This window comes from Cryptomeria japonica, chromosome 7 (genome assembly GCF_030272615.1).
Source record: "Cryptomeria japonica chromosome 7, Sugi_1.0, whole genome shotgun sequence".
Classification (NCBI taxonomy): domain Eukaryota; kingdom Viridiplantae; phylum Streptophyta; class Pinopsida; order Cupressales; family Cupressaceae; genus Cryptomeria; species Cryptomeria japonica.
In genome coordinates, this window is record NC_081411.1 from 320,094,278 (window position 1) to 320,120,975 (window position 26,698).

At 33.8% G+C, this 26,698-nt stretch overlaps 1 protein-coding gene and 1 long non-coding RNA gene across 2 annotated transcripts; one reads left to right on the forward strand and one right to left on the reverse strand.

Moving 5' to 3' along the window:
* Positions 1 to 2,495: 2,495 nt before the first annotated feature.
* On the reverse strand, positions 2,496 to 14,569 carry LOC131051587 (vacuolar iron transporter 1). The gene is made up of 4 exons (XM_057986167.2): positions 14,238 to 14,569; positions 4,522 to 4,607; positions 4,323 to 4,437; positions 2,496 to 2,849 (listed from the first exon to the last, which is right to left on the reverse strand). The coding sequence occupies exons 1-4, from the start codon at positions 14,471 to 14,473 to the stop codon at positions 2,552 to 2,554; spliced, it is 735 nt and encodes a 244-aa protein (XP_057842150.1). The 5' UTR covers positions 14,474 to 14,569; the 3' UTR covers positions 2,496 to 2,551.
* LOC131051588 (uncharacterized) lies at positions 2,846 to 4,705 on the forward strand. Its single transcript, XR_009107136.2, has 2 exons — positions 2,846 to 4,098; positions 4,203 to 4,705. It is a non-coding gene; the product is annotated as an uncharacterized LOC131051588 (long non-coding RNA).
* Positions 14,570 to 26,698: the final 12,129 nt, after the last annotated feature.

Consider the following 26,698-nt stretch of genomic DNA (forward strand, 5'->3'; position numbering starts at 1 on the left):
ATATTTTTTGTCTCTTCCCTTGCATATGTGTCTTAAAACATTTTAAACCCCTCTTATAGTAATGAGAAATTGTTTATTTATATATCCACTTGGGAAGGAGATCTATATGCTCCCTAAAGATCAATCCCCATGCTTTAGGATATTTCCCATTTTTGATATAGGTAACACCCATGAGAAGACTAGATTGGATTTAAAATAAGTTAAAACCTTCACCAGGCTCTCCTAAAAATCTTCACCATACAAGATGTTTTCAATATAGACCCTAGCAACTCGTGTTGTTATAGGTAATCTTAGTTTTGTCATTTAGAAGATACAAGTTCATTACACTTTACAATTTTGTTTGAACATCAAATATTTATCAATAGACACCTAACAATTTGTTAGAGCATATAGTATGTTTAATTAAAATAAAATTAGTTCACATTTTAATTGTTTATTGTGTACTCCTAAAAATTGTAATTTCATGTATACTCTCCTTTCATGCCAATTGGTGATCTTCAAGACTAGAAGCAATTCCAAGTTTTATTTTTTTAGTTTATTTATTAAATCCCAAATAAGTTGGGTGTGTGTGCTCTTTTTTTTGCATGCTTGCATGATCTTGAGAATTAGGAACACACATTTCTTCTTTTTTGTAGAGGCTTTTCTTGAGGATTTCATCACCTTGGGAGATGTCCTAAGCAAGATAATGGAGATGGTTGGATCTATGACTAATATGATGAAGTACATGTGCTTAGTTGTCTCAACGAGATGCTCCAAATTGTTTGTCAAGGCTTGGGACTACTCGTAAAAAAATGGAGCACCAACCAATGGTTCCACAATCATGCAACAAACACTATTTATTAGGTTAGAATTAAGGTTCATATAAGGTCAGTTTAAAATTATGATTAGGGTTACCCTTATAAGATAAAGCTTGAAAACTTTGGTTAGGGTTAGTATTAGGTTTTAATTAGGATTAGAGTTAGCAGACATAGTCATACCAAATAACAAAATTCAGATTGAAGACTTGAACTATGAAATATTTTGTATTACAAAAATTATTTGCATAGCTTGTCAATTTAAATTATAAGTTGCATCTGTTTATATCCAAAAAGAATTCACATTTCAATATCAACTCAATTGTATTCTAAACAATTACTCCTAACAAAGACAACAGTCATTTATTCCAACTTTTGTCTGCCCTCCAACCATTGCACCTCATTGGGTTGCAAGTGCTAATTATTAAAATTTGACTTTTTCCCAAGACACATTTTATACCAATCTATGACTCTCATCAACTGAAGACATAAATGATCTAAAAAACATGTTCACACATCTCTACTTTTATTCTAATACTATAAAGACAAGTACTTGCCACTACATAACACTTGTTAATAATTATTAATAGAACTCACTCCTACTTCAAAAAGTACCATTTACAAAAATACATCTTTGTATTTTATATATTACCCACGTTCCATATATAATGTGTAGTGTCACTAAAACATGGGAGATAACGTGCAAGTATATAGTTGCGAATATAGCAATTGTGCATATAATATCCAATCTTACCACAAATTTATACTATATATTATAAATAAATAGTCCACATGTAAATAAAAAAATAACCAAATGTTGGTCAAAATAGATCTATACTCGAACAAATAAGAACCTGTAAATGTTATATAAAAAGTACAAATATACATTCATTAACAAGCAAGATAAATAGATTTTTGTTTGAACTAAAATATCATAACTATCCACTATAAGTGTGTCATTTAATAAAATAAGATACTTGCTTAAGCAAGTATTGTTGTCATAGTGAAAAAATCTATGTGTACAACTGTACTGGGGTAGCAATGTATATTCATTGGAGTATTTCATATTAATAATTTGTCCTATCACAAATATAAAAGGTGAGCATAAAAAATGCCTTGTATTTTTCCATGAAATGAGAAGGATTTTCAACAATTTTAGTGTTCAACTATTGGTCCATTTGTATTGGATATAAGTTGTATTTTATATAATAATGTGTTTTTTCTATAACAACAATTTTTTTTTTGTTTGTTCAACTATTAATTCATTGATGTTGGATTTAGAAGTTAGATATAACAATTATGTATGGTTACTAATATGTATTTGGTCCATTTATGTTGCATATAAGTTATACTCTAAATAAAAATAAAATATTTTACTAACAAGAAATGATATATACTTTTTAAATTACTAGACATTTTTAGATTAAGTTTTGGTCGAATCTTTAAAAAATCATGATGAGTCACGCCTTCAAACCTTAGTTGTAGATAGTTAAGTGTCCATTTTACATTTCTTTAAAAAAAGAGAGATCTTACGATATTCCATGCAACAACTACATGTTGACGAAGCTAGCCCTAACGACTACCGGTCCCTCGCCCCTTACCCAACAAATGGATAGTTATGTTTCACCTAGGTGAAAACAAATGCTATGATTACAATAAAACTTAGCTTTTCAAATAAAAAGGCTATATATTAAACGTTAATAGGAAAAAAAAACTGATTGAATTCCAGAAACCTCCCAAAATTTTCTCATATGGATTCATGGCCCTACAGCTCGAGCAATTCCAAAAGCGGTGGCCGAGGCAAGAGCCCCGATTACTGCAGTTTGAATAGCACTACTAGTAGGCTTATTTCCGGTGTAATGGCCCTTGATGTAGCCAAAGAAGAGCAAAGCTATTAATGTAACTATTGCAGATACCATTAGTGCGTTCTTAGCAGTGGGTATGAAGACATAAGGCATTAATGGAATCAAACCTCCAATCACATAAGCTATAGCTATAGTGAATGCACTTTGCAGTCCCCTCTTCGGATCTGGCTTCTCCAAACCCAGTTCAAATCTGAATCCAGACACAAGAAAGAAGATTTATCATATACTCTTCAAGTAAGTAGTGGGTAATTTAACTTATCCTATCTATAAGCCTTCATACAAAGACAGAGTTTATATTATTTTTACATCCTTGAAAATGGGGCACATTAGGGAAACAAATTTAAACTTGATGCTGATGTGATTGATCCAAACTATATTCAATTCAAAGCAAAATAATCTTAAGCTAGGTTTCAAGCCTTCTTTAATTTGTTATATCAAAATTGTAGTAAGATCTATACAAGTAATCGCAATAAGTAGCTGCTTTTGCTTTCTGCATATATGGTTTGTTGTAAGATCGATTGCTTGCATTATGTTGGATGTAAATAATCTAATACTGCTGGAGAGGAATATTTTTCTCGTCTTAGATAATATTGCAATTTCAAAGTTAGTGCCTCTGACCATATCCCTAATGTCAACGTGGGTGTCTCTGACAATGTAAGGATTCAAGGTCTTTAGTACCATAAGTTTTGTTCAGCTCCATGTGAGACTTAAGTTTTCTGTAGACAGCGTAAGAACTCTGAGAGGGTTCAGAAGTCCTCAAAACTTTTTTCTAGTTGGGTTTTTCAGCATCTACCTTTTGGTTTCAGTTTTGTACAGGAGTGTATCCTTACCCTAATATCTAGGTTAAAAGTTTGAATAAGGCACTACTGCCTTAATAGAAGCAGTCTTGGCAATGTGAAACTTTCGATTTACGACGGACTTTATCCTTAACGAGAAGAAATCTTAGCAAGAAGTTATGGATATAGTTGACAAGCTGTTTAATCCTTAGGGTCAAAACAAGAAAGATATGGCTATTGTGGAACGGATGCAAGGCCTTTCTCACCAGCTCACCTGTTGCCCGGCAGGAATAACAAAACTTAAGCATTTTTAATGACTCGACATTTTGCCATTTTGGCCAAGTTGGGTGCCTGCACATATGCAACTAGATGTAATCCCTATCTTCATAATTATGCTGTAAAGAAAAAACTGCACTTAGTCTTGGCTTGTATCGACAGCGGTAGCAGGGAGAGTTGAGATTGTACGAGCTCAGCAATCTGCCATTATTCTAGATAAAGGACGTCATGATTTAGAAAAATGGTAATCCAGAGATTCGGCGTTTGTTTCTTTCAAAATGGATGCCAGTGCTAACGATGCTAAGTTTTAGTTCATAGGTGAGGTGTACTTCACGATGCTGAAACTGGAAGAACCACGAGCCACAATTGCCGTCTCATTTGAGTTAGGTTAATACTAATCTCTTCTTAATTCCATTGAAAGTCTTCATGCTGAAACTACTTCCTATATGAGTAACAAAATTCTGATAGCAAAACATTTAATTTCTAAACAGGTTAAGGCAAACAAATGTGCGTTTAAGTTCTCTGGACTGCACAAAAAAGAAGATAATGAAGCCGGGAGGAAATTCTTGTAGACAAAATGCAAGGGTATTAAACAAGTGCTAACTGCTAACCTCATCATAAATTCACTCCAAGCATCAGGGCGCTTCCGCAGTGCATTGACAACAGGCCAGTATTCATTGGGCTGCAATCCATATTTTGCAAGAATGTCTGCCACCTCAGCTGCCTCTGTGACAACATTATAAAATTTAATGTGAATCAATGATATATCAGATCATGTAAATCTTACTTCTGTAACAACACAACTCTCACCAGTGTCTGGTACAGACATTATTTCTTCTTCCTCACGACTTCGCTCCTGCACATAATGATCAGATTCACTTTTTGCTGCAAGATATCTGCAACTCTCAATAGTAAGAATGATGGAGGCAAGATGAGAAACTAATGTCAGACATTAATGCATGTCAATAGAAACACAGCATATCCCTTGTTCTTCTTTACTTATTAGTTATTCCTTGTAATTTTTCTAAATAGAATGCCTTATCCTCATTGAGGATTTCGCTCCACTTTAATTTTTATGTATGTGTAATATCTATCTATATGCATAGCTATTATGCTTTTTATAAAAAGGCTCTTAAAAGAATCTTAGGCAGGGGTCCCAGGATCTGATATGATCTGATTAGTCTGCCTCAGGTGATACCATGCAACTGCAAAAAAGCAGAAAACAGAAATAACGATGATTTCGCCTGAAAACTTAAGCATTGACTGTCTTGGAAGAAGACTTTCAGAGAAGGCTAAACTTGGGCCTAGGGCTTTTGCAGTTCCTGAGAATAATATGACCCTTACAGATCGAATTGCAACCAATTGAAATTTTTTTATTATTTATTTCAATTCTATTCCTAATGCAGAACTCATAAGTTTTCTTTGTAATCATTGTTCGACCAAATTTTAAAATCTTTATAACCATTTCACTGCAGATGTACTCTACAAGTTATCTCACCAAAACTTTCTGAAAAAAATGTCAGGAATGGCATTAGTTTTTCTAACTACATGCCTCCCATGATTATAATATTTTCTTTCCCATCTAACCTCTAGATCGCTTAAAGTGATTCTGAAATAAATAGTGTACTAATATAATTTCATTCTCAACTTCTGTGTCATTCTTGGGATAGTTTTGCTTCCTAAAATCTATTATCTTGTAGGAAAATAAAAATCACCTCATTCATTGTGATCTTAGCTTGATTAACGGTTTCTTTTTTATACCCTTTTTTAATCATGAGGATTGTGTCATAATCATCTTGGATGGTCCTTAGTTTCTTGGTAAAACAAAGCTCTTCCTTAGAAAATGGAAACTGGGTTTTGATCTTGAAGAAGAGCATATTAACATGATCCTTATCCAGTTTAGGCTTGTAGGCTTATTATTGGAATTCTGGAGGATGAGGTTGTGATGAGTATTGCTAATTATTTCAGGCAGCTCCTTGCCTTTGATGTGGTGACCAAATCTAGAAAATGGCTGCTATTTGCCCAATTCTTTGTGAAGAGAGATGTGGTCAAGAGCTTCTTGACTTCGGTCACCTTGTCCTCAAAATATGGTGATTGAGTGCAGAAGGTCGACTATTAGGATGCCTTGATTGTTTGCCAAATGTACCACTCCTTTACTACTTCCCCAGTCAACAAGAAGCAAAATTTCTGGAGATGGAAACACATGAGATGTCTTCCTAGAAAACAAAGAAGTCCTTGCTATGTAGAAGGCTAAAGTTGTTTTCTAACAGGAGGAAAACAAAGGCGTTGAGGATTGCGCTCTACTGGGTAGGACATGCTCTGAAGAAAACATGGTTTCTTCAGATGTGAGGCTTTCTGAGATGGATAGCAGGTAGAGGGAAGTTATTAGTAGTGTTCCAAAGGGTACTATTTCCTGCCCTTTGTGGGAGGTCCTGGCAACTTTTCACTCACCATCTTCAATCAAAAAGAAAAGAAAATAGAGGATCCTAGCCCAAGAGATCATTCTAAAATAACATTTTCAAAAGTTCCTCCGAAATCTTTTGATTTATGTTCGATGGTTAAAAGGGAAGAATGGTCAGGAAGGAAATCTGCTTCAGCAATTCAGTGGACATGGCTGCTGCTAGTGTTCAGAGCTCCCTGAACCTCTATGGTAGCCATATTTAGGGTGCTATTTCCCCTGCTAATTGTTTTACTCTCATATTATGAGCTATGTTTGGGATATTAATGTAGTGCCAATAGTTTACAACCTTTGTGCTGCTGATCCTTGTAGTTGTTTCATGGTGGTATGTAGGCTTCAATGCTAATTTTTTTTATTAAGGTAAAGGTGAGTTTGTGTCCTTTAAAAAGCCCAACTTAAATAAATAAGTCATCTCCAGTAAACCACCGTGAAAATGTCTGCAGAACCAGAAATTAGGTTTAAAGAAAACTGGTTACTCTAAAGTTGTGATCATTTCAATAGATTGAAGGTGGTTGCATTTTATTAATATTTTGTGGTTATGTGCATCTGCCTAATGGAGATAGATTTGGGAAATTTATATTATATTAGTCTTTTGTGGTTTATATGTCTCTTGTTATGTTATTGGGGAGAATTTTGAAAATACAAAAGGTTAAAGATTGTAGGGAATCAGAGGTGCTGATTTTCAGTTTTTTTTTCTTTTTCTTTTTGTACTGAATCGATGCATAAAAGGATTACAAAGAAAAAGGGCAGTCAATAGGCTGCTACAATACAACACTAATCAGTTTTCAAAACAACAAAACTAGATCTCAAAGAGCAAAAATATTACATGACAAAAACAAGAATACAATTAGTCATAAGTCGAAAGGAGGGACCAATAAGCACAAGGAACATTGCACAGCAGAAGAATACAATATAATCTGAATTTGGACAAACTTTGTAACTGCCTGGAATAAATCATCTCATCTTTGTGACTGGAGAATCTGAAAATTTGAAATTGCAGTTATTAGCTGTTATTCTATTGCATCTGTAAGAAAAACCATTGTATAATTCTATTGTTTATTTCTTCTGCATTCCTAGTATGTAACATTGTGGGTATGACATCTGATAGTTGTTTTTCAAGCATGTAAGATAGAATTCCATAAAATGGCTCAAATAATTTGTGTATGGTGTAGATTCATTTCAAGTAATGCAGATTAGATTGAACAGCTTGGAATGCATATACACAGTCCCTACACCAGGTTTTTGTGTCACTTTATGGAACGTGGTTATGTCATTTTTGCTCCAACATTTCCTAACCTGTTCATGCTTGCTCTTACAGTAAAGTTTCTATTGCAAGTTGCAATTAACCAAAGACGCAATTTTTAACACTTCTATTAGGTGAACAGATATATTGTAGCACACAGACTCATTAAAATCTGCTCAACTAAACTGTACACATTTAATAACAAAAAATGTCATAAAAATAAATTAATGCCAGCATATCAAAAAGAATAAAGTGAACACTTCACATATTGCAGCAGCCCTAGATGTCACAATTTTTAGCACTTAATTTAATGAAGCTACCTTTGGGAGTTTTTTTAATTTAAAAATGCAACAGATATATTATAGGGCACTCAGTTCGAGAAGCCTACATCTTACTATTGACATCGTCAATAGGAAAAAAATGTGCACTCTCCTATATTCTATGATTGAGAGTGAGATTTACAAGGAGGTGGAATATCAAGAGGCATCGACATAACTAAACTAAACATCTTTGATATAAATCCCAGAAAAATGAAACAATGGCAGTATATCAAAAAGAATAAAATCAACACTACACATACTGCAAGGGCTCTAGGAGCCCCAATTTTAACATTTATTTAGATGAAACAGATATATATTATAGGGGCTGACTAAGGGAAACATACTGCTTAACTACTCTTGACATCTTCAACCCAAAAGCACCCCATCCTATATTCTCTAAACTTGGCATCTTCAGTATATAAAAAAGGATCCTGTCCTATGCTCTCAAAATTTGATGGAAAGTGCCCTTACCTAAGCTCTATGATGGACGAAGGATTTTCAAAGATGAATTGATATCAAAAAGCATATAAAATGAATATCATCTCCGAAAAGCATATAGAATTGACATGCATCCCCTGCGAAAAAAAAATTCATAACTATATTTGTATCCTAATTGGTAGATTTTTAATACCTAAACCACATGATGCACACCAATTAAAATGTAACCCAGTGGCTAATGTTTAGAGTAGAGATTTACATTTGCGTAATAAAATACAGAATGACATGAAAACCATACAAATCATGGCAAGGAAATCCACTTACAGGAACAAAATTAGTCACATAGACCCCACAATAAGTGACAAAAATATGTCCCACGCTGGAACAGCAACTTGCATCCAAAAATTACTTTTCAATTGGCAAAGTGTTTGGAATGGGTAAACTAAACTTATAGAGAAATCCTTGCCCTCACTTTCCACAACCTTAAATGTCCTGAAACTATTCTCATTACACATGAATCATGCAGTTAAATTGATCTGAAAAAATGGATCTTGAAGATTATTGAAAGGGCAGCTGTCATCGCTATCAAACAAGAAAGAGTCGAAGAACTTAAAAGACTCAGAAAGTTATGCGGATGGCTGTTTCAGAGCCAACCAGTCTATTCCTCTGTACTGAAGATTACCTTGGGTTGATCCAAAGTATCCCAAGGAACTCAAAGATTCAAGGGAATGATGCACAAACTACAGCATTTTTTCAACAGGCAGTTTCATAAACCTCAAGCAGTTTCTTATTTTCCCCAGTGGTTTTGTAATTGCTGATCTGAAGAAAGTGGTGTTTCATACAATTTGTCTTATAGGGTAGAGCAATGGTTGCAAATGTTGTCTCTTCCTCTTCCAGGCATTTCGTATGAAGAAACCAGCCCAAGCAGACTTGTGGGAGTTATATAAACATATGTAGGTAATTGTAAAGGGGGCTCGTATTCTATTCCTCGTAATTGTTTGTAGAGGGTGTTGCAGCTTATGTACAGATTTTTCATGGAATTGCAGACATGTTGTAGGTGTAAGAGTCAGTTGTTCTTGTTTTCATGAGTTCCTAAATGTCCCAGTGACACTGCACTTAATTGTGAGGGCTGATATATAATGACATGAGAAAGCCCACTCTTACTTGAATATTTTTTCACATTTAAGGGTTTCTTCAGGTGTATATCTTTGTACAGTCTCATTTTCATGCTTGTGGTTACAATCATTTTATGAGTAGTTTTAGTGCTCTTGTCAATTAATCTGATTTCTTGAAGAACTACTCTCTAGTTTACGGATCACCATATCACATGGAGTTTTTGGGACAAGGACATCAAAGGAAAGGGGACACATTTATAGGATGGCTGGGATGGGAGGTCATTTTTTAAGGGACTGGCTGTTAATATATTCATAGAAAATTTCAGTTATTCACATGTAAGGCATTCATCATATAAATTGTAGCATTACTATATAACGTGAGAGTCAACTTACAAATAGAAAAAATATAAAAAGAATTGAAATTCAAATGATAAGTCATTCCCCATATTCATTGCATAACCATATTATAAACTATTAAAATTGAATTAAGAACCAACATAAGTTGACATATAAATTAACAACATTTCAATATATAACCATTTAAATTTACATTACCATCGTGCACATATGATCTCTAGTATGAACTATTAGATACAATCTCTTGAAATTGTAACTTAAATTGCACTGAAAAAATTAAAATACTAATATTCATCTCAAGACGATAGATTCATTTTACAAAGCATACATATCATGATAGACTAATACCAGGAGCCAGACTGAATTATAACTTGGTTGGTTTATAATATTTTCTAGACTATAGATAATAATAATGATTATTGGTAATATTCAAAAACATTTATACGTGCTAGTACATTTATCTTGAAAAATTGTTGTGATCTTAGTCATTTGTCATCAGACAAAATACGTGGTGTATTAGTGGATTTGATGGTCTTGCTGCTTTTAAAAAGATTTTAACAGCTGCAAAGTAGATACCTGCAATGGGAAAAACTCACACCCAGGTTTCTCTTGATTTGAGAAAGGATATGCTTAGCTAGTGACTGTTACAACATTGCTTAAAGACCATTCAGTAACCTTTTAAGCCTGTTGTGTGCAGATTATCTTACCTAAACATTAAATTAGGACATCTTTCTACTATATATGAATTCGTAACATGATAATGTTGACTTTTCAGCATATCAAAAAATTCACAAATGAATTTATATTAAATTTTAATAGCTTCAATGTTAAGTTCATTCAATTGAGCTGGAACATGTTTCATGTTAGTCAATAATCAATTTTTGTTTTACTAAAATTTCAGGATGGGGAGGGTAGGACACAAGGGAATACATTTTCAAAGGTAGAAGATAGGAGGCTTTTTTCAAGGAGTTGTCAAGAAATGAATATTAAAATACCTAAACCACATAATACACACCAATTAAACTGTAATCCAGTGGCTAATGTTTAGAGTTGAGATGTACATTTGTGTAATAAAATACAGAATGACATGAAAACCCATACAATTCATGACAAGGAAATCCACTTACAGTAACAAACTGAGTCACATAGACCCCACAATAAGTGACAAAAATATCTCTCATCGTCAAACAGCAACTTGCATCCAAAAGTTAATTTTCAATAGGCAAAGTGTTTGGAATGCGTAAAACAAGTAGTAGAGAAACCCTCGCTCTCACTTTCCACAACCTTAAATTCCCGAAACTATTCTCACTTACGCATGAAACATGCAGTTAAATTGATCTGACAAATGGATCTTGAAGATGATAGAAAGGGCAGTTGTCATTGCTATCAGCCAAGAAAGAGTTGAAGAACTTCAATGATTCAGAAAACTATGGGGATGACTTTCAGAGCAATCAATCATTCCTCTGTACTGAAGATTACCTTGGGCTGATTCACAGCATCACAATTAAGTCAAAGGTTCAAGGAAATGATGCACAAATTAAAGCATTTTTTTAGTTGGCAGTTTTGTAACCCCCAAGTAGTTAGGGTGACTTCCTCACATACACAAATTGATCCTCTCACTATGGATGAAGCATCTGTTAAGGCTCTCCTATTGAAGATATTACAATTATACCATCCTCTTCTGCAACATCCACAGTGGTAGTAGACTCTTTTGTGTTTTAGTCATTGACAAAATTTATGATATATAATTGTTATTGATATTAAAATTTGAACTTCATATGTATCAGAAGGTTGAACTTGTTTTTTAATCTATGATATGTATTAAAGTCTAATTTTGATTTATATACATGGAAATCAGTAATATGTTCTACATGTTCAATGATATGTGTTTTTCAAGAATATTTTAAAAAATTTATATATTTTCAAATGTTTGATAAATTACCTAGTTTTGCCCAGCCCCAAGTTTTTAAATTTTTTTGACCTGCCAAGTAATTGCCGATCCCAGAAATTTTCAACTATGCTGTGAGGGATGGAGGGATGGACTGTCAAGGACATCTTTAACATCTCCAGCAATGCCTACCACTTCTTAACCATTTTCTAGACATTGAAGGGGTTTAGGATGACCTTGAGATGTTTCTAAGGCATCCCATGCATCCCCAATATGGGGGCACCTGAGAACGGGCGAGGGATGCCTCACTGGTAACATAGATTTTATGTAATGAAAACATTGCTGCAATTTACTTTAAAATATATTTTTTTCAGGCTGGGCTGTAGCCACATTTGGAGACGTCTAAAGCATCCCCTGATAAGCTGTCCTTGATAAGCTATCCCATGCCATGCCTCGTCATTTCTGTGGCATACCGGAGACTTTTTTTGAAGTAAACAGCCCTGAAATCATTTCCTAGACATCCTTGCGTTCCAAAAGCATCCCCTGAAAATATATCATAAACAGTAATTTTTTCGTAAAGTTAAAAAAGAACATTAATAGATACAAAGTGCTCTTCCATTCTCACTAATCTGTGACCTTTACTCTGAATGACTATAAGGCTCCAGTGCATCTCAACAATATTCATGCTTCTCTTATTAGTTATCTCTGAAGGACTACAAGGGTCCAGTGCATCTCAACAATATTCATGCTTCTCTTATTAGTTAGTTATTTATAGGAGTGAGGATTCAGTAGTTGAGTGCGCCTAACTTTACACTCTTCAAATGTTAAGTGGCAATTTAAAATGGTTCAAATTTTAATATATGTTTATTCCTCAAGATCAATGCAGCAAAGGTTTTAAGTACACCTATCCATCTTATCAAAGCATGTTTTGATTGAAATGTAATAAAATACAAAAAAAAAAAAAAAAATCCTTGTAATATTAAAATTGTTTATGGAACAAATCACATTTTATTTAATCACTAGTCCTGCCACATCATTTTATGTTTCTTCCTAAAAATTCTAAATCAATTTTCTAATTTTATGGTAATGTTTAAACTTTAAATCCAATTCTTACTATTTTGAACAACAACAAAATGATTTCTATTGACACGTATTCAAAATAAATATTTAACAATTAATTAGAACACTAACTGTCATCTATAAGTTCTGTTCTTCAAAAAGCTAACAATGGAAAAATTATGCAAACATCTAATTAAATAAATTTTCATTAACTTCATATTTTTCTTTTCAATACATTCGATTTTCTTCTCTGCATTCCAAACAAGAAAAACATAATTGCTTTACAAACTGCCCACTAGAAAACAGCTATTACTAAGCAGCATTGCTTATGTAGACAGACTGTTTTGTAGTGGTTGTTGAAGTGAAGCAACAACACCATGAGATAAAAATCACCATAAGCGCCTGCGTGGGACTATGGGAGTTGTCTCTGCAAATCTTTTGAGTTCTTTCGCTTTTTCTCATCATTTTAATCGCAGATTTTTGGCTTTCCAAGCTTGTCGAAAACTGCAAATCCATGCCGGAGAAACAAATGCATGGGGATAATTGAATTAATGTATGCATGTAATCACATGATGTGCAGGTTAACATACCTTTCTCTTTGCTTCTTATTTGTTTACCCTCATTTTATATGATAATTTACTTTTTTTTAAATCTTCAAACTCTATTTTTACTTGTTTAAGCTTCATTTTATATGATAATTTTTTTGAATATTTAGACCTCATGCTCAATTTTTACTTGTAGGGTCTCTGCCAATCTACATAACCAAAGAAAATATTTATTTACTTTTATTATTTATTTATTTTTTCATGATATTTTTCTAATATACTAAGTGGATTGATAAAGTTTCAAGCGAGATTTGCAGATTGAGTTCTGCCATGAGTACGACACTCCAGTTATAATTTGCCCGTCAGTCAATGAAAACTGCCATCTACTCTGAGCTAAGATTTTTGTTGACTGCCTTCTTCTCTGAACCAATTGATTTTTGTTAGTGCAACTCACACTCACAATTGCAAATTTGCATGTTGTGTACAGATTATATTAGCAGACCCTTTCAAAAGTACTGTTATTGTTTATCTTAAATTTGATAGTGTTTTACATGTCATTTTTAATAATAAATATAATATTTTTAAAATAAGCAGTATATAAAATGTATATAAAATTTATGTTCATGTACATAATAAATAAAAAGTTATGGAAATTTTAATAATGCATAGTTTCTGGTTTAAAAAACTTTTTTTCTTCACACAATCAAAACCAGAAACTATGTGGACTTTCTGCAACTATATCAGTTCTAATAAAGCTGAATGTATAATTGATAGTATTTCCATAACAGTTATAAAGTCACAACCACTAATATTAAATTAAAACACGAAAATTATTTTTAAATACCAAATAAATTCAATTTTTGCAACCATTCAACTACTAAATTTATATAATTTACAAAATTTGAAAAACAATAAAAATTTCAGCAGGCAGATTGCCTGAAAACGAGAGAATCACTTGCTAGTCAAGTCTACATGATGCATTTTCTGGATCGACCTAAAAATTAGATTACTTTACAGTTCTGGGAAAAAAAGGACAGACGAAATGTCTGATCCACAGGCCTTCTGTAAATATAATGAAAAGAAAAGGGAAAGAAATACAGTACCCGCCGAGTCCCATGGAGATTGCGCCCGCAGCGACTTCAGCCAGTCCAGCGGTGACGATGATGGAAGAGGAGGCAGTAGCGGCGGAAAGCCCTGCCGCGAGCGCAAAGGGCACAGTCAAGCCATCGGACATCCCCATTATCACATCGCGCACCACCTCCCCTGCCATAAAATGCTTCTCCCGGTGGAGCAGCGCCTCTTTCATGCCGCTACTATTTGCACCTCTGTCCTCCTCCATAATTCACTTCTCCCGCTCACTCCACTCCACTCTGCTCTTCGCCTTGGCCCTTTCTTATAGGGCCCCTGGTTTACCACTGATTACAGCCCCTGTTTTCCCATTTCCCAAGTCTACGTGGTATAGACTTGGCCGTCCGGAGGCTGTGAGCGGATGACACGTGGCTCGATGGCACGCATCTTCTCGCATGTCAGCACGTTTGGCACGTGTAGTGCACGCTCACCTATAACTTGAGGCCTTATATTTAAATCAATGTACGGGTCCATTAATACGTGTCACTTTATATTTTTTAATCTGAATGTACCGGTCCATTGTATATTTATGTATATAATTTTCTATATAAATTTACCGAGTCTTTCGTAGAATATCGCATCTTCTTATAAGAAATGAAAATGTAGGCTTCACAGCCATAGCTTTCCATTTTGTATGGAAATTAAATATTTTTTTATAAATAATTTAGGTCTAGTTAAAGAAGATAAGATGGTTAGGTTGATACATCCAATTAATATTTAGAATTTAGATGCTTAGGGTATTAAATTTTAAAATTGATGATAACAAATGTTGATGTTACATTGAAATTATTCATCATTATTTATATATTAATGTCATTAGTACGATGAATGTATTAAAAGTCAATATTGTATTAAATGTCATTAGTATGATGAATGTGTTAAAAGTCAATATTGTATTAAAAAGTTTTATGATGTATTTGGGGTCAATCTTACATAGTGAAAATTCGAATTGAGATGTCCATTAGTAGACATGCTTGACTTTGGTGTCCCAATAATTGAGTATTTGAAGGTGTTGTTGAGACACCACTTGACAAATTGTTGTCTTAATATGTGGATGAGTTCTCCTGGATCAACCTCCTTGGTAGGTCAAATTAATGCCAATGAGAAATATCAAGCACAACATTCACTAGCATATAGGTGGCCTATATATGAATGTGAGTATTTGTCTTTTAGAAAATAGAAGTGTGCTCTAGATGTTCCTTTCATTCCCAAAATGTAGCATGTGTGTTAATGTTACAATGAATGTCTTATATGCCAAAACATGACATGTCGCATAAAACATGTACCAACTCAACTCTCATAACAATTAGTAGAAAGGGGCGAGAAAATTGGCATTTGATTTTCAATGTTTAAACCATGGAGCAAAAATATAATCTTGAGGTATGGGATGAATGTATATTTGATAAGTGCAAATGAGGATACATAAATGGTGAATAAGAGTGTAAATAGGGATAAATTGGGTAATAGGGATTAGGCCATGAGCAAAATGAGAACACGCATTTGCCACTTATTGATATGTAATTGCATTTTAAACATTTCAACAAGGTTGAAACAAAACTAAATGGAAAAGTCATAAGCATGCAAATCTCACCATTAAATTTTGCCCCCACTTTGATGTGTGCACAAATCTAATGTAAGCATGCATTTTAACATATATGAGCATTCTTAATTTATCAGAGTAGATGGTGAACAACGTAACTCCCAAAAATACCTACAACCGAAAATCCTATCACATGAAAAGAGAAATAGCCATGATTGTACTATGTAACCTTTAGAAGAAAATTGTTCCAATATGGCTCCATGAATAAGCTTCAATATTGATGATTGAATACTTGAATTGTAGCAAACATTTTTCTTCTAACATGAAAAGTAACTAAAATTTCACTCAATAAAAGTATAAAAAGCTGAATAAATATGTATGTGATTTTTTTTGCATTTTAATAACCTTTCATCATGCAATGATGATGTGCATGTACATCTTTTAGGAATAACTAGAATGCAATGTAATGCTTAAGCAAGTAAATTAAATGTACATATTTTTGAATGTCTTCATCTAATAAATTAAGTAAAGAAATGATATTACATGTAAGAGAGAGAAAGAGTTTAGAGTCTACTGTACTTTGGATGTCAGAACTAAATCACAAGTCTCAATGTGAATCTATGGAGGGAGAGCATCACTTAACCACTTTTGCTCCAACCACAAAACTAGTGGTCTCCTGCACACCTTTCTATTGGAAGTGGCCCTACCCTTCACAAGGCTACAAATATAGGTATGGGTTGAGGTTGCCATTTGAGCTTGGTGTTGTATCCTACAAAGCTCTATCCGGTCACACAACTATGGAGCCCCGCTAACTATGCATGGCCCATGGACTAGACTATGTATTTGGACACGGTGAGTTGACTAAGCGCAACATGGCCAAAGGTTTTTATGTTTAACACTCATTCATGAAGTGCAGTCATTTGCTCACCCACCCTTACTCAACTTGGTATCCCCGACAGTTTATCTAATAAGGTTGACAATGAATCCCTAGTCATACTTTCATGCAATCTCTGACCTTGGCATTTGCCTCTGGTTCTCTTATCAAGGTTATATAAAGGTGTTGTATCACTTTAATATTATTATACTCGACTTCCAAGTTTAATAATGCACATCTTTCACTTCTCACATACTTGTGTCTAAGTGGCTTGCATGTCTTAAACTAGGACTTTTAGGTGGAATTATCAATATATCTAACACTTGTTTAAGTCTAAGCTCTATGAGACCTTTACTGAATTTACAAAATTAGACTCTTCCAGATACCATAATGCTTTATTGTGAACATGAATGATTTATATAGAACATCAGTGGAACACAACTCCCAAGGTTTATAACAGATAAAGGCTACATGAGAAAGGTTTATAACAAATAAAGCTCAAATAAGAGTCATCCTAACCTTAATACAATTGAAATACAAAGTCTCTGGAAGCTGTGAGTAAAGACTTAGTTAAGTTGATACTAGTTTCAATATCTTCGGCCTTGCTCTATTCAAGACTGCTCTCTGGTTTCAAAGTATAATAACAGTGAGAATGGTCACTGTCAGGATGTTACCTCTGTATTGCTCAGGATAACAAAAATTCATTTAGAAATGAAGAAGCTTACACTTCTTGATAGATTTGGTATTGAGAATATGACACAAATCCGTTCCGTTCTAAAAACCGAGCTCTAAGGTTTCCATACAGAAACTTTCTTTACATGCAAGAATAATATAGAACTGAGAATTAAAAGATCATGCCTGTAATGTAATTGGTATGCAAGAATAATAGATATGTAACAAGATTGCTTATTAAAATTAACGAGTCTTTTATATCCAAAGGCCATCAATAGAAGGAAGGAAAATGAGAAGCCATTTCATCGACTTATTGATTGCTTAGTTGATTGTTATGTTGATTAGTTCGGCTATATAATCATAAGAAATTGTTTCCATCAATGGTAAGTTTAAAATCATCTCTTCCTTACTTGACAAAGCATAAGGAGTGTCCAAAGGTTCATCCCAAATTAAATTATCTTGACATCAGTGTGTTGTCATTCCCTATCTATAATCCTCTTTCTAATGATGCTCTCTCTTCCCAGAGGGTGGAGTAGTATGCCCTACAACCAACTTAGAATCACAATTGTAATTAGATTATGAAAACTAACAATTTTCAATCTATTGAAAATCAAAATATTAATCATATTTAATTATCAAAATATTAATCATATTTAATTGATTATTGGGGCTAAAATTTCATTCCATAAAAACTCATTTAAAACAACTAACTGATGCAATCTACATCTATTCATATATTTAATACAAAATCACAATGCAAGTAAGAAAACATTAACAATATCATAAGGAGTGGTGTGACATGAATGATAACAATGCACAATAATGAATTCTTATAAAATAATAAAGAAAACCCTAGATGAAACCCTAGGTGAGGAGTAAGTTAGAACATGGGAGTGTCCTCATCTTATTTTATGAGACAACATGACCTAAATAGAGAAAAAATACTCTTAAGTTTAGCTTAAGTGTAATAAAGTAAAAGGGGGCCTAATTAATTAATGATTGATTAATTAATTATTTAGGCAATTACCTAATTTGCTCTAATACTCTCTTAAGTTTAACTTGGGGAGAAGCTAAAAACATAACAATGAATGCAATGATGGTTGCATGGATGGGTCTTAGCTACAAGGCTTAATGAGGTACCTATGTACAAACAAATGAATCTTTCATAATCGAAGAAAAAAAGAAAACCTCATGGAAAAAAAACCTCTCTTAAAGAAAGAAAATGAAATAAATGCACCAGTGAAAGAAAGATAGAAGGGAGACTTAATATGATGCCCAAAGATTACTTCTATCAAAAAAGTACAATGAATGTCCCTCCAATAGGAGAGATAAAATGAGCATATGAATCCGCCCATAAAGATGAAGCTCCTGTGCCAAAACATGATCTGCTACCTATAAAACAACATTTCTCCCCTTAGGAAGAAATAGATCCGCTGGTGATTGAAAAATCCATTCTCATAAAATGGATGGATAGGGAATCCAAATCAAAATGAAGTGTGCCTCTAATAATTGTTTAAATGTTCACATGTCGTATGAGATGATATCAATGTAGAATCTTGCAAATATTGATGTAGAACAAGCTTCAAATATAAGGATGATGGGCCCACAATAATGATGTGGCTATCAACAAAGAGGAGATGAACGCCATCAAAATAATTCTTCAAATATGCAACACGGGACTCCATAAACAAGGATGATATGACTACAAGATATGAATCTAAAGTAGCTGTATTTGGAATAGGATGAATGTTTCACTACACTTAATCAATAGGGGCCATGGATATGGCGATATCAATCTGATCAAGAACAATAGAAGATGAAGATGAGGTATTGATATGAGTACAAATAAGGAGACAAGTTGTTGAACCATCAAAACATGTTAAGTATTCATCATCAAAGGGTATGCAATGTGCATCATCGAGGGGAATGAAACAATATGCAATATGATTCGTTGAGAATGGGGAGATATAAGGGTCTCCATGGTGTCCAAGCTATGGATGGACTCAATCTCCCAGGACCACATGCAAAACCAAGATCAACCTTCTACATGAGAGCAACAGAGAGGATGAAATGTTGAAATATGGTGCAATAACATAATGATGATATTATCACACTCCAAATGATACAATATGGATCAACACTCCCTTGTACTAATTGAGATGATATGAACTCATGTAAATTTAGGACTATGTCACGTGTCCTCATATAAACCATCCTAATATAACCTAAGTGTGCTTAATAATGTGTAGGAAAAATAAATATTAAAAACCTACACTAACACCCCCCCTTAAGTATAGCTTAGATGGGTGAAAAGATACAACAATGCAAAGATGGGTCCTGACTACAAGGCCATGTTAAGTACCCATGTAGAAAACAATCTCTCATGGGTGGAGTAACGGAGAAAACCCAGTGGGACAAAACTCCTCCCCAAAAGAGAGAAAAGAAACAAGTTTCCCAACATAAGACGAATCTCATGCAAGGAAGAAATACCCTTCGAAATAGAAAGGATAAGAAAGACTATGTAGCCTTCCTCGAAGTAGCCAACTGCACCAATGATTGATGCCTGAAACTGGATGTAAAAGATGGACCACGATCATCGAACAACATTCCTCCCCTTAGGAAGAAACAAAACCAAAGGTGCATGGTGAACATCTTCCCATTCTTGAAAGGGAGATGACGGAATAAGGTGTAAAAGTATAAAGTCTTTAAACTTTGCTCAGGTGCCCCCATGTTGATGCCAAAAGTTGTCATCATCAAATCAGGTGTTCTACCCCACACTGTAGAAGATGACAATCCTGAACCTAGTGGAGATGGATGTAGAACAAAATCCAGAGACAAAGGTATCTCCTCTAAAGACAAAGGTGCCTCCTCCAAATATTGCTCAATAGTGGCCACAATCATGTCAAACTGTGAGGAATGATCATTCATGTCAAACTATGAGGAATGGCCATGTGGGTAATGAACAAGAGGGTCAAAAGGTTCCCCCTCAACATCTGAAGAAGACAAAGTGACTTCATCAAAGAGAAGATGTATGCTCTTAGTTATGTCCTCTAAGTCTGCAAGATAGGACTCACAAAACAAACCTGCAATGTTTGTCAAGTACTCATCCCAAGTAGTTGTGTTTGGAAGACAATGAATGTCTTGTTGCAATGAATCAATATGAGCCATTAATGTAGCAATAATAATATCATCAGAAACAACAGTTGATGCAGGAGATGAAATATCAACACATGTCTCTTGAACCTCAGTTGAAACCCAATCAACACAAGTTTACTTAACCAACTAAAGGAACCCCAATCAAGCAATTGAGGATTGGTAACTTGGTAGGGGGTCTTTATAATTGCTCCCCCTCAATCAAGCCACCTTCTCCCACTCACATGATTACATCCATCACCATGGCAGAGAGGATAAGGATTTACCCAAATAGAGTGCCCTAAGTCTAACCCTCCTAAGCCCAAAGGCAAAGCACCTTCGCCCCCCTTTGGCCTCATGTGAACCCATCCATACATATGAGGTGGCATGCTTAGAGGCGACCCCAACACTGTTCCCCCTACTGGTAAGCTCCCCATCCTCTATCATGGCTGGGAAGCACTTAAATCATAAGAAGATATACACAAGTCTCAAATAGAACAAATTAACTACATAATATCTATAATCAAATTTATATTCAAAACATATTTAAACAATCTTATCAGCAACATATGATTTGTCATATATATGCAAGAGTAGGTATACAATAACATTATGTTATATTAAATAATTATAAGCAATAGTATATATCAATTAGGAGAATGTAGATATAAACATAGTTACTTTATCATGTATGTAAAGCATACCACAACCAAAATTTATGATTACACACTGAGTGTCAATACCTTAGTAATCATCCAGTCTCTATCCTTCAATGGTTGAATGATTGATGAATAATTTCGATTGATTGAATGAATTCCTTTGATTGTATGATTTGAGGTATTGGTAATTGATAATGTAATGAAGGTCAGTTTGATATATTGGTGAATGATGATTGAATGTATGCTGATTTGATAGAATGATTTGCTACTTTTTTTTTTAGATTGCAGGAATTGGGTATCGCACCCCTTATAAACTGCAGTGTGTTGGGTAAACTTTTTAACATGATCAGTGATGTTAGTGCGACACTTCCTCCAGTACCACATGGGCTGGGAGGATACTAGACCTCATGACTTCACACTTTACCATTGGAAGCTATCGCCAATTAAGTTAGGCCCCCAACATAATGATTTGCTACTTTATTGTTGCTTGATTTGAATGATGATTGATAAGTGATCATTGAATAATTGGAATGATCTCTTTTATACTTCATTGTTAAAATAATATGTTCTTTCCCAATTGTTCTCTCCTCCTCCCTTCAAATGATACCTCCTTCCCTTATATTTTTCATTGTGAAGGAGAAGTCACAACCTTTTGCAATCACCACCCTTCGAAAGAGTCACAACCTTTTGCAACCACCATCCTTTGAAATGGTTACAACTTTTCACAATCACCACCCTTCGGAAGAGTCACAACCTTTCATAATTTGTGCCCTCCTTTAGAAGAGTCACTTCCTTATTTACATCTCATTCCTTCCTTCTTCCATTGACTCTTCCTTGATTCAGATGCTCCCTTTTTCTTTTCTCTTCCCTCTCCCCTCTTAAATGAGGTTCTCTTCTCTCTTTTATATCTCATGTTCAAGGGAGTCACAACTTTCATTTTATGCCTTTTGACCATTCATTAACCTAGTTAAATTTTAATTATATTAAATTTTATATTTTAATTATATTATTATTATACATTATTAAATCTTTTTTCAAATTGGGGACATTACATTTCTTTAGAGATTTCTTCTTCATCTCATCAAAGGTTCATTACATCATGCTTGTTATTAACTCAAATATTTTTTACATGTTCATAAAGTGTGCTCTTTTTATATCATCTTTTAATCTTTAATTCAATTGTTCCTTAGTATATTACTATAATTTCCACTCTTTCTTGCAAACTTATTATCACCTTAACTACCTAATACAAATGAAATCTTGAGTTAACTGTTATTTTAATAACTTTTTAAATTTTGATAATTACTCCCTTCTTTTGTAATTCAAAATTTCTATGATTATCTTGTCATTTCATTAAAGGGATTTTATGAATTTATAATTCTGACAAAATTGTTTCTAAAATTATACCCGACTCTTCTCAAGGAGGAAATCATTCTTAAATTGAACAGTTTGGATATCAATACATTCAATAGAATGTAATCAATATATCAATCATCCTAACTAGATGTCTAAATGAAATTTAGGCATTGTTTATCAACGAATGTGTTTTTGTTAGGTTGAACAATTTAATTATGTCCCCTTTTCAATCTTTGACTTATATAATGGTTAGAAAGGGCTATGTAGTCTTGTGAGAAAAGATTATCCTAGGTGTTCAATTTTAATAGATGGATGATTGCAATAGTAGCCAAGTGTTTGCTCCTAAAGGTGATAGAGTGTATCGGTGGTTGGCAAAGGTTCCATTGAATATGTTATTGATCCTACAGATGATATTGATCGACAAGGGGTCAAGGGGTTACTCCAACTAATAAGGCCACTACAATTTCTACAATTTTTTAATATGCTTTTTATTTAACTCGCCTACAAGTATTGTTTTCCAATTTATTTTGATTGGATTTAAGACTTACCCCATGTTCCCATGCAGCTACTTAACTCTTTTTTTTGCTTAAAAATAATCAGAAAAATTTGGAATCTTTTCTTACTTTTGTGAACCAGCAACTGCTTAATAATTGAAAAAGTTAAACATCTATTTAAAAAGGTAGTCAAGGGGCATACCCGGCGAATTTGACCACTGTGCAGAAGAATTACCAGCGGATATGCCAATTGCCATCATATTTTATGTTCTTGGCCTTTTCTTTCTGAAATGTGTTTTTGTCTTTCAAATATCTGGACACTGTATGGTGTAAATTTATTACAAAGAACTTCGAGTGCATGTACACCATTCTAAAGAAAGTTTAAATCAGTTATATGAGTCCCTGTTTCCAAAGAAGAATACTACAGCGTAATCTGTAGAAGGAAAAAAAATTAAATTCAACCATTTTACCTTTTTAGCAAAGCTGCTGATCAATGCTTAAATTTGTCCTTTGAACTGCATTCTCTTATCCAGATGACACGCAAAGAAGTATGTTTTTACTTTGTCACTGAGATGCTACGCAAAGACCTCTATTAGGATGCTATTCCATAGAAGGAACTTCAGCTCTCAATTTGCCAACTGCAACTAGTACAGAATAATAGACCGTTTGCATGAAATGAAGCTTGAAGCTGGCTGAGAAGCTTTTCTATCTCATGGCAGTTTGATTGAAATGAATTTGAAAATTTGAAAAACAATAAGATAATAGACTATTTATTGTGATATAGTAGCTAAAATTTTTAAGTTTGTAAAATTAGTGCACCATCTATTTTAGTATATTATACAAACCACTTTGAAACATTTTTGCATTGAAAGAACTAAAACAATCTATTGGATCATTTAGTTTGCTTGGAAAAGGGTCCTAATTTTTCACGAATTATATTAATATTCCTAAAAGGTTTATTTCCCTTCATTAAATTATAGCCATGATTTATTTTTAAATTTACTTTTCTTTATTGAGATGATATGTAAAGAGTTATTATGGTGAACTTATAAGGCACTGAGAGGGGGTGAATCAGTGATAGTAAAAACAATAGAAATATGAATATCAATTTCACCAATTTAAAACTCAGTAGACATGTAAGAAATAATACCAAATATGCAATCACCACACAAAGCATAAATCACATGACACAAGAGTTTATACGTGGAAAACCCAAATGGAAAAAACCACGGTGGGGGTTAGTACCCACAAGATCCACTATCTGCAGTATAGAGATCTAACCGGTTAAGGTCTACAACACCCGGTTAGGGGCACACCCTGTTAAAAGTGTCTTAAGCCTAGTTAAGAGCTATACAATAAGGCCTGTGAGAACCAGCCCTCCTAGGAGCTACCCAAGTTACTGGGATTTGCAAACACAAGTTAATGTGTCACCTAGTAAGAGGATTTAATGATCAAAACTATTAGGATCTGACTGCACCCTATTAGGAGTGACCTTGTAAAAAGATTCTTGTTGCAACTTTTAGGAAGTTAACAAGTACAAATGATCTCAGTATAACACCTTCTGTGTCTGATAAGATCCGCTTCAAAACATTACAACATTACAAAGACTTCATCTCTCAACTTCTCTGATCTTTGCACTATCAGAAATACACAATTCACTCATCACTTATCACGCTATCAAGCTCATGTAAAAATATATTTTCATACCTCATCACACAATTAAAATTATCATAAGATTAGCTTAGAACCTTATTACAATTTCCTAGGTTTAATGCATCTAGACAATCTTGCATTGCACGCTTTAGTTATGTCGGCCTTTGACATAACAAATCCAATTCTGTGTCGTTTTACCGATCCGAGTGATTTTCATCACTATCGGTTAAGTCTCCATCGACTAATCTATTATGTCAAAAAAATCTCATTCACCTAATCGATTCAACACGTGCGGTCACAAACATATCTTCATCTAACAGTATTCAATGCTGCTGCAAAACCACATCATCTCAATCTTCATGATTTTCATGTACTGGTTGTCCGAATGTAACACTATCTGTCATTTACTGGTTGAAGTCATAATTGTCGGTTCTGATAAAAACTATTTCTGCTTTGTCAGTTAAGTCTAGTCGGTTGAACTGTAGGACTTAGATGACTTAAAGAAACATAGTTTCCATCAATTACAACATACAAAATAGTCATCATACATAAATCTAATCACTATGCACAACAGACATATACCGATTGCATCAAACAAACACACATTACCAGTATAGTACAAATGATCAAATGCCAACATATTATTCGTAAGAGGATTTGCATTCTTATTAGTATGATATTCAAAAATTTCTTAAGAAAGAAAAGAAAAGAAAAGGATATGTGAACTTTGCAATTCATTAAAAATGATTGATGACAAGAATCAATATTGACATAATTAGAGTCATCAATAAAGAATTTGTTAACAATATTCATTTGTTCACCACAAATGATATTGTACATAATAACAACATGAGAGAATTGCATTCATTAAAATCATTTGTTGCAATTTGCACTACAACTAAAAGCAATAATAATGATAAACTTGAGGTAATAAGTAGAAATCATAACTCTCTACCATATAGGATTTTTTCGTACTATTTGGTTATTAATAGGGATAGACACACCAAGGAGGTCACTTGAAATGTGTTGATTAGGGTTTATCAATTTCAACAAAATAGAAATAAAGTCTAAAGTAATAATGTTAAACAATAAACAAAGATCACATGGGGCTTTAGTTAGGTTTTTGAAACAATGAATCAAATTTTCAACTTAGAATATATGTTCCAATACACATTAATATAAAATAAATTGTAATCAATTGGAAGGAGGCAAAAACTTTTGACTCATACTTTGACCTAATATACAATATTAACAATCATCTTATATTAGTTTTATCTTTCATGTTGCTTTTATACTCTATTAATGTGTATGCAGTAAATTCAATGTATAATTTAGTGCATCACCTCCTTTTCATGCAATTTTCTCTTCTTCACCCCCGCTTGTTTCTTTTCTTTCCCAACCCCTAGTACCTTACCTTAGATCAAGGATCATGGGATTTTTTTTTATCTCATCGTTCTCTTCCTTCATTCTTTCATTATTTTTTTATCCTTTTTTTCTTGGAATGTTCCTCCCCTTCTCTCCAGTTCCCTTATGTCTTTCCTTAACCCTTTTGGTATGTTTCTTGTCTTTGCCTTTGCACTGATCAATATGATTCAATGATGGTCTTTTCAAGGATTTCGGTGATGGAGGTAATTGGTTGATGTAATGTCCTTCTGAATAGGAATACTCTCCACATCCTTTATCCTAAATTTGTTGTTGTACGTTAGATGTAGAAGGTTCTAATGTGTCTACTATTATAAAAGATTTAAGCTATGATACAAGTGGAGCTGCTTGGTTTATTGGGACCTAATTTTCTAGGCTCATCTTTTAATTATTGCAATGCTGAAATGGGTTAGGATCTCCCAGTATTGCAATTTCAATGCTGTTAATCAAGAACTTGACACACTGATGAAATGTACACGACACTACCTACATCGCATGTATACATGGTTGGCTTAATAGCATGTTATATGATCTCATTTCTCTAGATCCAAGGCTTGAAATACAGTCTCTGTAGTAATAGGCCCCACTTGTACTGGCAAAGTGACCACTCCCTTCAACGGGTGCTCTTTATCGT

Excerpts from the sequence above, each read along its gene's own strand:
- LOC131051587 (XM_057986167.2), bottom strand. The coding sequence starts at position 14,473 with ATGGAGGAGGACAGAGGTGCAAATAGTAGCGGCATGAAAGAGGCGCTG. Across the intron at positions 4,608-14,237 it reads ATCTCCATGGGACTCGGCGG|ATATCTTGCAGCAAAAAGTG; the intron begins GTACTGTATTTC and ends TGAGAGTTGCAG. Across the intron at positions 4,438-4,521 it reads AATGTCTGTACCAGACACTG|AGGCAGCTGAGGTGGCAGAC; the intron begins GTGAGAGTTGTG and ends ATGTTGTCACAG.